Below are 16,727 nucleotides of genomic sequence, written 5' to 3'. Positions count from 1 at the left end.
TTTCAGAGATTGTAGAAGATGAAATTCGGAAAAATATGCAGCAAGCCGGAAACGTAAAATAAAGTTTCCACTTCTATGGGAGGTTTTTGACCTCCTACCACGTGGGTAGCTAAGCACTCATCTACTGACGTTATGTTATTGCTGAGGAGCTCAAGGCTGAAAACACACAACCACAGTATCTACCTGAGCTTGTGAACAGGGAGTCGTTTAGTATTGCTTGCCCTCCTTCAGTTGACCCCTGACACACATTGGCACTGTGCTATAAACACACGGCTCATCAACCTGAGTCAGAGGGCAGTTGTCCCCTTGTTGTGCTTTACATACTTAAGTTCTGACTTCATGGATGTTACTTAATGATCTGGAGAATTTCATGATATGCATTTCTGTTAACGGGAAAATGCTAGTGCAGCTCGTCGGCTGTGTGCAGGAAAGTACCGAAAGAGGCCATTCCTAGCATTCCTTATTTGCCAAATATGATTGTTGACTGAAGGTGCTGGGTAGGGCCAGGGATGGATGTCAAAGAATAAGTGGTTGCCGAGACAGAGAGCAATATAATTAGAAGCACACATAATACGTATGTAACGTCGTTTACTTAATTTTTTTCTGCAAGTCCAAATAGTATTCCACACTAGTCCGTTACACGTTCGTCATAAACCAGCACAATAACAGAGGCAAACTACTCTCATGCTAATATATTAAGGATAATGCTGATACATGGTAAAACAACGCTCTGGTGACCGGTTTGCGGGTTTAAATCGTATCGGGGTATGACTATGCGGTGCATGTGACCTCTGGTCGTCGCACTGTGGCGCTGGCAGCAGTCCACGTACGCAGAGGTGTGTTGGTGCATGTCAGCGTACGGTGCAGCGAGTAAGTGTGCAGACGTTTCCAGACGTGCCAATGGTGACTGTGTGTTGAAAATGGCTCAAAGAACACATATTTATGACGTTATGAGGGGTAGAATACTAGGGCGACTGGAGGCTGGTGAAACACAGCAGGTCGTTACACGGGCGCTCCGTGTGCCACAAAGTGTGATCTCACGATTATGGCAACGATGGCAACGACTCCAGCAGACAGGAAACGTGCCCAGGCGCATGAGTGCGGGACTTCCACAGTGTACAACGCCACAAGAAGACCGATATCTCACCATCAGTGCCCGCAGACGGCCACGGAGTACTACAGGTAAGCCTTGCTCGGGACCTTACTGCAGCCACTGGAACTGTTGTATCCAGACACACAGCCTGCAGATGACTGAAAAGACATGGTTTATTAGCCCGGAGACCTACAAGGTGCAATTCCACTGACCTCTGTTCACAGGAGAGCCCGTAAAGCTGTTGTCAAGAACACAGTACATGGTCATTGGAACAGTGGTTTCAGGATGTGTTCACAGACGAGTCCAGGTAAACTCTGAACAGTGATTCTCACCGGGTTTTCATCTGGCGTGAACCAGGAACCAGATACCAACCCCTTATGTTATGTTATGTTATGTTATGTTAACCGGGGACCTAGAAACGACGCAGAAGCTCTGTCCCTGGCGCAGCCGCAGCCCCACGACGACTACCGCAGTCGACTTCACCCCCTCCGCCGCCCCACACCGAACCCGGGGTTATTGTGCGGTTCGGCCCCCGGTGGACCTCCCAGGGAACGTCTCACACCAGACGAGTGTAACCCCTATGTTTGCATGGGTGGTGTACGCTTATGTGGAGAACTTGTTTGCGCAGCAATCGCCGACATAGTGTATCTGAGGCGGAATAAGGGAAACCAGCCCATATTTGCCGAGGCAGATGGAAAACCGTCTAAAAACCACCCACAGACTGGCCGGCTTACCGGACCTCGACACAAATCCGCCGGGCGGATTCGTGCCGGGGACCAGGCGCTCCTTCCCACCCGGAAAGCCGTGCATTAGACCGCACGGCCAACCGGGCGGGCTACCAACCCCTTAATGTCCTTGAAAGGGACCTGTATGGAGGTTTTGTGGTGTGGTATGGGGTGGGATTATAATTGGTGCACGTACACCCCTGCATGTCTTTGACAGAGGAACTGTAATAGGTCAGGTGTATCGGGATATCATTTCGCACCAGTACGTGCGCCTTTTCAGGGGTGCAGTGGGTCCGACCTTCCTCCTGATGGATGATAACGCACGGCCCCACCGAGCTGCCATCGTGAAGGAGTTTCTTGAAACAGAAGATATCAGGCGAATTGAGTGGCCTGCCTGTTCTCTAGACCTAAGCCCCATCGAGCACGTCTGGGATGCTGTCGGTCGACGCGAGGCTGCACGTCTTCAAACCCGTAGGACATTTCATGAGCTCCGACAGGCACTGGTGAAAGAATGGGAGGCTATACCCCAGCAGCTGCTCGACGATCTGATTCAGAGTATGCCAACCCGTTGTGCGGCCTGTGTACGTGTGCACGGTGATCATATCCCAAATTGATGTTGGGGTACATGCACAGGAAACAGTGGCGTTTTGTGGCACATGTGTTTCGGGACGGTTTTCTCAACTTTTCACGAACATCGTGGACTTACAGATCTGCGTCGTGTGTGTTCCCTATGTGCCTATGCTGTTAGCGCCAGTTTTGTGTAGTGCCACGTTGTGTGGCACCACATTCTGCGATTATCCTTAATTGATGAGCATGAGTGTAGTAACGCTGCGAAGGCTCAGGGTTAACTCGACGATTAGACTGGATGGCGTCGGTGCGGCGTCTTCCTAAGGCGGCTCGATGGTGGCGGTACTGGCTCGTGCAGCAGTTGATGCGTCTACGGTCACCAGCTGCAGATTGGCAGGGCGGTCACATGTGTTACTGCCAACCTCTGGACGCAGAACGTCTGTCATGGCGTCGATAGTGTGTGTCACCACAGGAGGAGGAAGGAACCGAGACAGCTGATACACATCACACAAGTGCAAACGAAGGACACGAATATCTGAATCTAAAGGAGACGTTATGGAATTTGCAGCTACCAATCCAAGATCAATCACATTAGTATGTGACTGGTTCTGCATAGTGAACACAAAAAATCCATTACATGGTCGACCCATTACAATTATGGGGCCGGCCGGAGTAGCCGAGCGGTTCTAGGCGCTACATTCTGGAACCGCACGACACCTACGGTCGCAGGTTCGAATCCTGCCTCGGGCATGGATGTGTGTGATGTTCTTAGGTTAGTTAGGTTTAAGTAGTTCTAAGTTCTAGGAGACTGATGACCTCAGAAGTTAAGTTCCATAGTGCTCGGAGTCATTTGAACCATTTGAACAATTATGGGACACGATGAGTTTGAACCACGACAACCATTCTCACAGGCGTTCCTTTGTCAATGTCCTGTTGTCCCCAATTTTCCAGATCTCGTGCTGTTTATTGGTGAGTCAACTTTTACAAGGGAGGGTATTTTTAACTCCCGTAACAGCTACAACGGACTGTCGAAAATCTATGCACTACCTTAAGTTACCAGGTGAGCTTATCATAAACACTTAGAATGGAATTCTTGGAGATCAACTTATTGGCCCACACATCTTACTATATTGTTTGAAAGTTGCATGGTATTTCAACTTTCTGTCGAATGCATCGCCTAAACTTCTGCAGGAATTTCCCTTGGAACTGCGAGCTACTCTTGGTTTCAGCACGATTGTGCTCCAGTGTACTTTGATCGTCGGCCCAGGGCATATCTCACAGACAACTTCAAGCGGAAAGTAATTGGAAGGGGAAAACACAGTGGCTTGGCCTGCGCGCTCCCGTGACCTCACCCTTCTTGACTTTTTCCTCTGCAGTTACGTAAACACTCTTGTGTACTCAACACCAGTAGCAGGCCTACCTTACATTGATGGGCTCTTCTTTAAAGCGTTTAATACCGAAGAGGGGAGCATGGAATATTAAAGAGAATCGATACGTGCCAAGGAGATGTTGCTCGCTATCATGTGTTTTTTATCGGTAATTATCACACGTATACTCTACCTTGCACAGATAAATACGTTCATGTTTGCGTCATTTCATGTAATAATAACTTAAATAGGTCAAACGGGATATAATTTCAACGCCACGCGTAAAAAGCACACATAGTTGACTGAGAGCAATAATTACACAGTGGGAAGGCATACCAAGGAGACCACTCACACCATTTCAGGGGCCACCAAAGTCCTGCAAATACTACATACAACCAAGAAAGGAAAAGTTATGGAAACACTCCAGGAAATGTACGCGCATGCTGCAAGGGAGCACCAAAACATATTGAACGACCAAACAGAATTACTTATCATACGGTTTTTAAAGAATATTAGCCAAGTACTTGATGAAATGGTACCGTATACATGCTGTAAGTAAATGCCCAGACAGTCTTCAATTATGTGTATGTTATTGTATGATAACTTACAGCCTTCCAAATTTGTGAAAGTTTGAAATTTCAATGGTTTAAAATGATTGTTTTTTAAGTCTTGACTTCATTTCGTAGAATGACTTATTATATGGCATAACATAAGCATCAACATATTTGTGTGTGAGAGTTGAAATTTATTCCGCCCTGGCTGTTATACATTCATTTTCATTTATAGTACGATCCTTCTCATATACTCGTAAATATCGACTGTCACCCTTTGTGAGTGTTTATAACCGTACATCACCCATTTCAATACGTAACAACTATCTTAAGCAACACGCGTAAGGACAACATTCCATATTCATCAAACCTTTAACATAACAGTGCACCGTAGCGTGTGTAGCTAAAAACTCTTAATACAATAAACAGAACATATGTGCTTGTCGAGACAGAGAGCAATATAATTATAGCACACGTAATGTGTATGTCATGTCATTTACTTAACATTTTTTCTGCAAGTCCAAATGGTATTCCACACTAGTCCGTTGTACGTTCGTCTTAAACCAGCACGATAACAGAGGCAAACTAGTAACGCTGCGAAGACTCAGAGTTAACTCAACGATTAGACAGGATGGCGTCGGTGCGGCGTATTCTTGAGACATTATGGTGCTGGTTTATGACGAACGTGTAACGGACTAGTGTGGAGTACTATTTGGACTTCCAGAAAAAAGTAAAATAAATGACGTTGCATACGTATTATGTGTGATTCTAATTATCTTGCTCTCTGTCTCGGCAACCATTTATGTTTTGACATCCATCACTGGACCTACCCAGCACCTTCAGTCGACAATCATATCTGGCAAATAAGGAATGCTAGGAATGGTCTCTTGATTCGTGGCCGTCCAATTTACAATAAACAGCTGTTCAAAGACATACGGCAACCAGTCACCAGCACCCATCTGATTTCACTTATCGGTATGTGCCGGGGACATGGCACCTCGCAATGATACTCTCTAAGAAAAAAAAGAAGTCACCCCGCAATTGTGTTCTCTAAGGGAAAAAAAGAAAGAAAATGAAAGCGATGCACCGCGAAGAAATTATCGGAACGTGACGCAAATCGATAGACATCTTGTACATGTACAGACAAAAAATAATTACAATTTCAGGAAAGTGGACGATTTACTCAAGAGAAGGAGCCTCACAAACTAAGCACGTCAATAACGCTTTGGTCCGTCTCTGGCCCTTATGCAAGCAATTACTCAGCTTGGCATTGACTGATAGAGTTGTTGGATGCCCTCCTGAGCGATATCGTGCCAAATTCTGTCCAATTGGTGCGTTAGATAGTCAAAATCCCAAGCTGGTTGGAGGGTCGTGCCCATAATGTTTCGAACTTTCTCAGTTGCCGAGAGATCCGCCTACCTTGCTGCCCAATGTTGGGTTTGACAAGCACGAAGACAAGCAGTAGAAAATCTCGCCGTGTGCGGATGGGCATTATCCTTACTGATACGTAAGCCCAGGATGGCTTGCCATGAAGCGTAACAAAATGGAGCTTGGAAAATCGTCTAGGTGCCGCTGTGCTATAAGGTTGCCGCCGGTGACAACCAAAGGGGTCATACTATGAAATGAAATTGCATCCCAGACCATCACTCCTGGCTGTCGGACCGTGTAGCGAGCGACAGTTCGGTTGGTGTACCACCGCTGTCTGGGTGCAGACTACTAATTAAAGTATGAGCGTATGGGATTGGTTCCCAAATATGTGAGTGGCTCGAAGACTTCTTAAGTAATAGAACCCAGTACGTTGTCCTCGATGGTGAGTGTTCATCGGAGGTGAGGGTATCATCTGGAGTGCGCCAGGGAAGTGTGGTGGGTCCGCTGTTGTTTTCTATCTACATAAATGATCTTTTGGATAGGTTGGATAGCAATGTGCGGCTGTTTGCTGATGGTGCTGTGGTGTACGGGAAGGGTCGTCGTTGAGTGACTGTAGGAGGATTTGTGATTGGTGTAAAGAATGGCAGCTATCTCTAAATATAGATAAATGTAAATTAATGCAGATGAATAAAAAAAAAAGAATCCCGTAATGTTTGAATACTCCATTAGTAGTGTAGCGCTTGACACAGTCACGTCGATTAAATATTTGGGCGTAACAATGCAGAGCGATATGAAGTGGGACAGGCATGTAATGGCAGTTGTGGGGAAGGCGGATACTCGTCTTCGGTTCACTGGTAGAATTTTGGGAAGATGTGGTTCATCTGTAAAGGAGACCGCTTATAAAACACTAATACGACCTATTCTTGAGTACTGCTCGAGCGTTTGGGATCCCTATCAGGTCGGATTGAGGGAGGACATAGAAGCAATTCAGAGGCGGGCTGCTAGATTTGTTACTGGTAGGTTTGATCATCACGCGAGTGTTACGGAAATGCTTCAGGAACACGGGTGGGAGTCTCTAGAGGAAAGGAGGCGTTCTTTTCGCGAATCGCTACTGAGGAAATTTAGAGAACCAGCATTTGAGGCTGACTGCAGTACAATTTTATTGGGGCCAACCTACATTTCGCGGAAAGACCACAAAGATAAGAGAGATTAGGGCTCGTACAGAGGCATATAGGCAGTCATTTTTCCCTCGTTCTGTTTGGGAGTGGAACAGGGAGAGAAGATGCTAGTTGTGGTACGAGGTACCCTCCGCCACGCACCGTATGGTGGATTGCGGAGTATGTATGTAGATGTAGACGTAGATGGGTGACCTTCGCTGGTTAAAGTTGCTCCATTCGAAGCGGGATTCATTACCGAAGACAATTCTGCTCCAGTGTCTGGTGACGCCACGGACGGCGGTGTGATACGAACCTGACTGCCGTCCGCCATATGGACAGACAACCAGGAGAGATGGTTTGGGGTGCAATTTCTTTTCACAGCAGGACCCTACTGGTTGACATCCGGGGCACCCTTACAGCATAGGGGTACGTCGACAGTATTCTATGTCCCGTCTTGTTACACTTCATGGCAAGCCATCCTGGTCTTAGGTATCAGCAAGATAATTCACTCCCGCACACCGTGAGAGTTTCTACTGCTTGTCTAAGTGCTTCTCAAACCATACACTGGCGACCAAGGTAGCTGGATATCTCCGCAACTGAGAACGTTTGGGACATTAAGGGCAGGACCGTCCAACCATCTCGGGATTTTGGCGATCTAATGTGCCAATTGGACAGAATTTGGTACGATGTCTCTCAGGAGGACATCCAACAACTCTAACAATTAGTGGCAAGGAGAGTAACTGCTTTCATAAGGGCCAGAGATGGACCAAAGCGTTATTGACTTGCTCAGTTTGTGTGGCTCTTTCTCTTCAGAAAATCGTCCATTTTTCTGAAACTGTAAATATTTGTTTAACTGCACATATACATAATATCTACCGATTGCCGTCAAGCTCCGAAGTCTCTGAACAGCTGTTTACTGTAAATTGAACAGCGACGAATCAACTTGAGTAGGTAAACATTCTGCGCGTTGTATTAAGAGTTTTTAGGTCTGTACATACGCCACTACAGCCTTAATGTTATCTTAAAGCGATGATGAATATGGAGTGCTCTCCTCGCTCATGTTTCTTACGACAGTTATCACACATTAAAATGACATATGTACATTTGAGTACGCTCAAAAGGGATGACAGTGTAAATTAACGAGGTTACGAGGACGCACATGAAAATGGCAAACGGCCAAAATCAGATGATCATGGTGTAAATAGACAGTAGCTATGTAACAGTCAGGGTGGAAAATAGAATTATATTTTAATAAATTTGCAGTTGTGGCACCCAAAATTGAAAAAAAAAGTTATTCATGTGTAGTGTACTTAGCATGTTGTCTTGCTTGTGTACTGAATACCAACTTCGAACGACACACAGAAAATATGAGGGATAATGCAGTAAACAAGAATGAAAAGGGAAAATAGTACCACATAGCTTAGGTCCATATGCTCACAAACCTATATCTGAAGCCGTTGCGGACTGCAGTGTCGTTTGTGTGTGTCTGGACGCAGCAAGGGTTCGTGGTGCTGGACAACGACACGCTGGAGATCACGCCGCTGAGCGAGAGGCTGCACGCGCTGCTGCGGCAGGCCGTCTCCGCAGACGAAGCCTCAGCAGGCGTGGGCGAGGGCGCTGCAGCCCCCGCCGGCGTGCCGCACATCGTTCGCCGAGCGCCCTTCATCGCACCTTCCTTCGCCGGAGACGCGCGTAAGTGCTCTATTATATTTACCCTTCTCAAGCACTCGTGTAGTTCCACACAATGTCGGAAGTGATACTAAACACTATATAACAAAGTACAAAAGAGTAAAAGACTGTCAAAACCGTTTGCAGCTAATACACGAGGCTCCTTCAAATACAGGATGTTTAAAAAGTGTAACTCATTCCTACAGGAGGTAGTATTGGTCAAAAACAGAAGAAGAGTTCTCACAATTACATGACTGGCCATTAAAATTGCTGCACCAACAAGAAATGCAGATGATAAACGGGTATTCATTGGACAAATATATTATGCTACAACTGACATTTGATTACATTTTCGAGCAAAAATGGTTCAAATGGCTCTGAGCACTATGGGACTTAACGTCTGTGGTCATCAGTCCCCTAGAACTTAGAACTACTTAAACCTAACTAACCCAAGGACATCACACACATCCATGCCCTAGGCAGGATTCGAACCTGCGACCGTAGCAGCCACGCGGTTCCGGACTGCGCGCCTAGAACCGCTAGACCACCGCGGTCGGCATTTTTCGAGCAATTTGGGTTCATAGATCCTGAGAAATCAGTACCCAGAACAACCACATCTGGCCGTAATAACGGCCTTGATACGCCTGGGCATTGAGTCAAACAGAGCTTGGATCGCGTGTACAGGTACAGCTGGCCATGCAGCTTCAACACGATACCACAGTTCATCAAGAGTAGTAACTGGCGTATTGTGACGAGCCAGTTGCTCGGCCACCATTGACCAGACGGTTCCATTTGGTGAGAGATCTGGAGAATGTGCTGGCCAGGGCAGCAGTCGAAGATTTTCTGCAACATGCGGTCGTGCATTATCCTGCTGAAATGTAGGGTTTCGCAGGGATCGAATGAAGGGTAGAGCCACGGGTCGTAACACACCTGAAATGTAAGGTCCACTGTTCAAAGTGCCGTCAATGCGAGCAAGAGGTTACCGACACGTGTAACCAATGGCACCTCATACCATCACGCCGGGTAATTCGCCAGTATGGCGATGACGAATACACGCTTCCAATGTGCGTTCACCGCGATGTCGCCAAACACGGATGCGACCATCATGATGCTGTAAACAGAACCTGGATTCATCCGAAAAAATGACGTTTTGCCATTCGTGCACCCAGGTTCGTCGTTGAGTAGACCATCGCAGGCGCTCCTGTCTGTGATGCAGCGTCAAGGGTAACTGCAGCCATGGGGTCGGAGCTTATGGTCCATGCTGCTGCAAACGTCGTCGAACTGTTCGTGCATATGGTTGTTGTCTTGCAAACGTCCCCATCTGTTGACTCAGGGATCGAGACGTGGCTGCACGATCCATTGCAGCCATGCAGATAAGATGCCTGTCATCTCGACTGCTAGTGATGCGAGGCCGTTGGAATCCAACACGGCGTTCGGTATTACCCTCCTGAACCCACCGATTCCATTTTCTGCTAACAGTTATTGGATCTCGACCAACGCGAGCAGCAATGTCGCGATACGATAAACCGCAATCGCCATAGGCTACAATCCGACCTTTATCAAAAGTCGGAAACGTGATGGTACGCATTTCTCCTCCTTACACGAATCATCACAACAAGGTTTCACCAGGAAACGCCGGTCAACTGCTGTTTGTGTTTGAGAAATCGGTTGGAAACTTTCCTGATGTCAGCACGTTGTAGGTATCGCCACCGGCGCCAACCTTGTGAGAATGATCTGAAAAGCTAATCATTTGCATATCACAGCATCTTCTTCCTGTCGGTTAAATTTCGCGCCTATAGCACGTCATTTTCGTGGTGTACCAATTTTAATGGCCAGTAGTGTATTTACGTACACATAACCAACACAACAACACGGTACAAATAACAGCGATAAAACATTAGTTATTGTTCGTTATTAAAACCAAAAGTAACAACGTGGAATAAGAGGTAAATGATAAACTGAAGTAAATAACTGACTGGAGAAAACTTCCTATTACAGCAAAAATTGCGTTGCCTTACAGTAACGTTTACTTGCATGTACACACCTCATGAAATTTGCAAATGAAGTTCATTGAAATGTTCTATCTTTAATAATTGGTAAGGTACATGAGTGAATAAATAAGAACTAGTTTGCTGCAAAATATCAGTGTCGGAATGAGAAGTTGTTAAGCCGTCAGAAAATAACAATCTGATAAACAGCATGGAGTAAAAATATGCAAAAGTTTTGTAGCTTTAACTTGAATTCTAATTTTCCGATCTTACTTCAATTAAACTTAATTTGCTGTTATAATCATAATACCGAACATTGGCCTTGATTATCATGGAACAGAATGACTGACTTGTTGAGGCGTCATTCCTGATCAGTCTCACTCACATTTTAACAACATAACTATTGTGAGGCATATAAAAGCAAAAATGAGAGGTCTTGATATAAAATTAAATGTTGCTGTGATGTTAATGTTTTTGTTTTTACGGTTTCAGTTCCGCTTGTGGCTGACAGAGAGGCACTAGTCAACGAAGTATCTGACATTTTTGTGAGTATCTCTCTCCTACGTTAAGGAAATTCAACAAAATTATCTAAACGTGTGTTTTTTTGTCACAAGTCGGGTCAGAGAAATGGAAACATGTAGCTATCGTACCACGCTGGATTGTTTAGTCTATATATGGAACACAATAAGAAATCTTAAGTCTTAGAAAATGGAATTTAGAGAAACAATATAGCAAATGAAAATTAATTATTAGGGCTTGGATATTATGTAATACCAAATTAATAAATATGTACATAAATATTTAACCAAAATTGGTGAAATATGTAAATTTGTAATGAAGCAATCACATGTTAAATCCAAAATTTATTATTTTTTTTTTTTTTAGAAAATATAAGTTTACATAGAGTCTAGTCTAATACCTATGTCAATTCTTAATCAGTTCACTTTTGCTACGAAGTATTCAAATACAAATGTCTCCTATTCAATCATTTAAGTTACACTGGAACGGGATGCACAATTAATTATAATATAGGCCGGCCGGAGTAGCCGAGCGGTTCCAGGCGCTTCACTCTGGAACCGCGCTGCTGCTACGTTCGCAGGTTCGAATCCTGCCTCGGGCATGGATGTGTGTGATGTCCTTAGGTTAGTTAGGTTTAAGTAGTTCTATGTTCTAGGGGACTGATGACCTCAGTGCTCAGAGCCATATGAACCATTATAATATACTTTTCCAAATGTTCTTTCGCCATGCACAGCCTTCTGTCTGGCAAAAAGTTTTTTATAAATAGAGAAAGCTCGCCCAATTTTGAAGAAATCAACGGTGAGGGATTGTACTGGAATAATATTCCAAGGGGGTTCGACAATTTCACTACTAAATAAGCGAAATAAAATCTGAGTATCCAGGGTTCTTATGCAGCATAGATTGCAGTTCACTGGAAACTACACCACCCACTTCAAGTGGTACAACACAGTCCTTGCGAACTGCATGTTTCATTATTCCCACAGGTATACGTGAAGTCTCCAGTTTCTTGATACTTTCGGTCCGCCAGCTGTAGGGACTGTATGAAATTGAAATGAGCACTTTAGAATTGTTGAATACTGGTAATGAATCACCCCTAGATGGTGTAGGATCAGAAGCAAAGTTCTCCATCACCGACTTACGGATCAAAGTTCTTACTGTAGAGAATCACAGCTTCAATCTATGCTGCCCATCTTGTGATCACTGGCTCTGGAGGCAAAGGTACATCAGGCAGCTGTTGCTTCCAGCGTTGTACACGATGCGGACATTTCAAGAAAACCTTCTTCGTTGCTGGTCAGTGCATTTACTTTTGAGAATTGATGTCTGTCTTAACACCTCGTTGCAATAGACGAGCCTTAAATGTAACATGCACTAAATTAGGATAAAACTCATTAAGTGATTTCCCCGCTTTCAATACGTATGGAGTAGCGTCTTTGTACATCAATAGGACCCTCTCTTCTTTTACGCCATCTGGGCGTAGTACCTAAGTCCATCTTTAATGAATCTAGTAACTGTCGAACTATCTGCTACCTCGAAAGGTTTACAATAAATTAAATAGGGTTTAGATGCTTCTTCAGAGTCCAACTTTCCCACAGTTAGATTAGCGATGAAAAGACCTACAGCATCCGTAGTCCCATCATTAGAAATCCTTGTAGGTGATTTTCAAATGTCATCCCCGATTTTCTTCTACTATGTCAACATAGAAAGTCCAGGTAATTTTTCCTGAGAGTGGGCTCGTCGGGAATGTTGCTGTTGTTGCAGTACTTTTGTAAGAAATGTTTAGATTCACGTACATGAAGTTTTTTCCAGGATATGTTCCCTGCAACCAATACAAAACATTGTTCTTTGTAAAATTCACTATCAGATGATGTAGGATGTGCCTGCAACTATAGAAGTAGAGCCTGTTTCTTAGAAGAAATCCGTTGTTTATTCCTAACACGTAGATTGCATCGTAAATTTTGTTCTTTGAGATTCCATCGTACATCGTATACGTTTATCACAAGTGTGACAGAGGACGATTTTACCATCATTGGTTATAGCATTGACAATAGAAATAATATCGAAATATATAAAATTATGCAGTAGGGTGTGACATGTGCGTTATACCTCAAAATATGTAATTTGCACTTCGAAATAAGGATCTTTTCAGTGTAATTCATCGACATTTTAGTTTTTCTTGTAACTACACGTAAAGAAACGGAATATGTAATTACATATAATCCGGGCTCTAGTAATTCTTAAATTATATTTCGTAAGTGAAAACTTCATATGACTCGTGTGATCACGCTCATATTTTCAGGGTAGGGATCGTCAGTTAACTTCAGCCTCCCACACTACTACTGCAAATGGTTTTGAGAAATTAATTCAGGAGTCCACACCTAGTGTAAGTGATAGCGATAAAATACTACATTTCTTTCGCAACAAACAATCCTGCGAGAATACAGAGAGCGTTGTGAAGGATACTAAGTTTAGTGACTGCAAGATCGTTGTAGCAAGAATGCTTAGCTTAAGAACCAAATTCACCATAAATAAACGGATAATCACTGTATTTAAAAAAGCAGATAAAAGATTTCCTGATGTTTTCATGAGACAGTCCTTATTTCTAGCTATGCAAGCACAGACCCGACCTGGGTCACATTCAAAGATATGGTTCTGACGGCACCTGAGAGTTTGATACCAAATAAATTGATAAGAGACTCAACACATCTCCCAGGTCACACGAGTGTGGTCAGGACACTGTTGCAAAAACAACGGGGAAAACATGCTAAATTCACAAGAATGGAAAACCTCTAAGATATGCATAACCCCGAAATTTAATGCGCAGTTGAATGCGAGACGCTTTTAATAGTTTTCACAACGAAATTCTGTCTCTAGATGTGGCTGAAAGTCCAAACGGATTCTGATGGTATGTAAAGTAAATCAGCGACAAGATTCAATAGACAGCGTGACAGCAACGATAATGATACAACTCATTGGGTACTAAACGCAGTTCTTTGAGATTTATTCACCAAGTAACATGATGTAAATATTCTAGAATTCAAATCTAGAACAGCTGCCAACATGAGTAACTTAGAAGTGCACTGCGCAACATAATTAAAGGATCACTTTTTCGAAGCCCCGTAATTGTCTCCCATTGCGACCCATAACTTAGAAATCTGGCTCCAAGGCGCCTCTGCAACAGTGCAGAAGCGTGGCGCCGTGCGTCATCACCATCAGGCTCATTGACGTATCAGACAGCGAGGTCTCGACACAGGTGAAAAAACGCCCACAGTTTGGAAGTTAATGTTAGCTGTAAAGTAGGTTAATGAAGTCACACTGGTACCAAATTTCACCGCAGGTCTGCCCAACGCCACCTTGGATGTGCCACACGATGAGGAGGTAGCTACAGTCCTCTGACCTACAGTTCGCCCCTTGTTTTGACGTCTCTGCAGTGGAGGTCAGAACCGCGACACACTGAGTTGAAATCACGCGGTTTTGTTATGAGTGACCGAGGAAAACATACCAAACACACCGCCGCTCAGAATTGACAGGAAAAGACCTCAGGTAGTAGCACAACGGGAGTTAAAAAACCACCCCTTCCCTTGGGGCGCTGATTCCACACATTTCGCGATCGAAAACCAACATCTCTCATTACGATGAGCAATAGAAAGATGTTCTTGACAGTCTTCGACGCCTGTGACACCTTCGGGCGTTTCAACCCTTCTCTAACCATAATGTGGGGTACATCTCCACGGAACGTGATCGAACTCATTTGGAGTGCAGCGCGACCGCAATTTTTGCTCACATGTACAGGATGCAACCATGCCATAGAAAGGCGGAAAACAGGAGAGCTGAACGTCGGAGGTCAACCTGCAAACGTTCTTCCATTTGTCGATTGGAACGGGAGAGGAGGGAACTGACAGCGGAATCAGAAGTATCCTTCACAGCAAACCAGAAGTTGTCTTGTGCAGTAGGTGTGTACATGCAGACTTAGATGTAGATCAGCACAGATACGGTTACTTGTTGGCAGGAACCGGAGCGGCAGCGGCGGGGCAAGGCCTCCGGCTACACGGTGGAGGCGGCGCTGTTCTTCGACGAGGCCGCCTACAAGCTGTTCGCGCCCTTCTTCCACAACAGCGACGAGAGGCTACGCGATATGTTGCTCGCCTACGTCAACGGGGTACGTACCAGCCTTCCTGTCAGGAAGGTAGCAGTTCGTAGTAATAGACGGTAAATCATCGAGTAAAACTGAAGTGATATCAGGTGTTCCCCAGGGAAGCGTCCTAGGACCTCTGCTCTTCCTGATCTATATAAATGACCCCGGAGACAATCTGAGCAGTTCTCTTAGGTTATTCGCAGATGGTGCTGGAATTTACCGTCTAGTAAGGTCATCCGAAGACCAGTATCAGTTCTAAAGCGATTTAGAAAAGATTGCTGTATGGTGTGGCAGGTGGCAGTTGACGCTAAATAACGAAAAGTGTGAGGTGATCCACGTGAGTTCCAAAAGAAATCCGTTGGAATTCGATTACTCGATAAATAGTACAATTCTCAAGGCTGTCAATTCAACTAAGTACCTTGGTGTTAAAATTACGAATAACTTCAGTTGGAACGACCACATAGATAATATTGTGGGGAAGGCCAGCCAAAGGTTGCGTTTCATTGGTAGGACACTTAGAAGATACAACAAGTTCACTAAAGAGACAGCTTACACTACACTCGTTCGTCCTCTGTTAGAATATTACTGCGCGGTGTGGGATCCTTACCAGGTGGGATTCACGGAGGACATCGAAAGGGTGCAAAAAAGGACAGCTCGTTTTGTATTGTCACGTAATAGAGGAGAGAGTGTGGCAGATATGATACGTGAGTTGGGATGGAAGTCATTAAAGCAAAGACGTTTTTCGGCGCGGCGAGATCTATTTACGAAATTTCAGTCACCAACTTTCTCTTCCGAATGCGAAAATATTTTGTTGAGCCCAACCTACATAGGTAGGAATGATCATCAAAATAAAATAAGAGAAATCAGAGCTCGAACAGAAAGGTTTAGGTGTTCCTTTTTCCCGCGCGCTGTTCGGGAGTGGAATGGTAGAGAGATAGTATGATTGTGGTTCGATGAACCCTCTGCCAAGCACTTAAATGTGAATTGCAGAGTAGTCATGTAGATGTAGATGTGGAATGACGTAAACACAGGGGGCGCTACCATCTCGTTCAGTCGAGCAGTGTCTTATTGTCTCCGTTTGAACAAATTGAATAAATACATTGTCTACGACTGAAAACTTCAGATGTAGTCGCAAATTCTCATACAACTAGTCTTGTAAAACTTCCTGGCAGATTAACACTGTGTGCCGGGCCGAGACTCGAACTCTGGGTCTTTGCCTTCCGCGGGCAAGATCCCGCGAAAGGCGAAGGTCCCGAGTTCGAGTCTCGGTTCGGCACACGTTTTAATCTGCCAGGAAGTTTCATATCAGCGCACACTCCCCTGCAGAGTGAAAAACTCATTCTGGAAACATCCCCCAGGCTGTGGCTAAGCCATGTCTTCGCAATATCCTTTCTTCCAGGAGTGCTAGTTCTGCAAATTTCGCAGTAGAGCTTCTGTGAAGTTTGGAGACGAGGTGTTGGCAGAACTGAAGCTGTGAGAATGGGTCGTGAGTCGTGCTCGGGTAGCTCAGATGGTAGAGCACTTGTCCGCAAAGGCAAAGATCCCGAGTTCGAGTCTCGGTCCGGCACACAGTTTTACTCTGCCAGGAAGTT

General features: G+C 44.7%; 1 protein-coding gene across 1 annotated transcript in view; it reads left to right on the top strand.

Annotated features, from left to right (window-relative positions):
* LOC124795987 (A disintegrin and metalloproteinase with thrombospondin motifs adt-2-like) overlaps positions 1 to 16,727 on the top strand; it is a 178,400-nt gene that overhangs the window by 50,897 nt on the left and 110,776 nt on the right. Inside the window, exons 3-5 of the mRNA XM_047260067.1 lie at positions 8,325 to 8,520; positions 10,977 to 11,029; positions 15,010 to 15,159. Coding sequence (XP_047116023.1) covers positions 8,325 to 8,520; positions 10,977 to 11,029; positions 15,010 to 15,159 — 399 coding nt within the window. The remainder of the gene's footprint in view (positions 1 to 8,324; positions 8,521 to 10,976; positions 11,030 to 15,009; positions 15,160 to 16,727) is intronic.

The sequence above is a fragment of the Schistocerca piceifrons genome, chromosome 4, assembly GCF_021461385.2.
Source record: "Schistocerca piceifrons isolate TAMUIC-IGC-003096 chromosome 4, iqSchPice1.1, whole genome shotgun sequence".
NCBI classification, from domain to species: domain Eukaryota; kingdom Metazoa; phylum Arthropoda; class Insecta; order Orthoptera; family Acrididae; genus Schistocerca; species Schistocerca piceifrons.
Note: the sequence above shows the minus strand (reverse complement) of the source record. Positions and strands in the feature narration are given on the sequence as shown.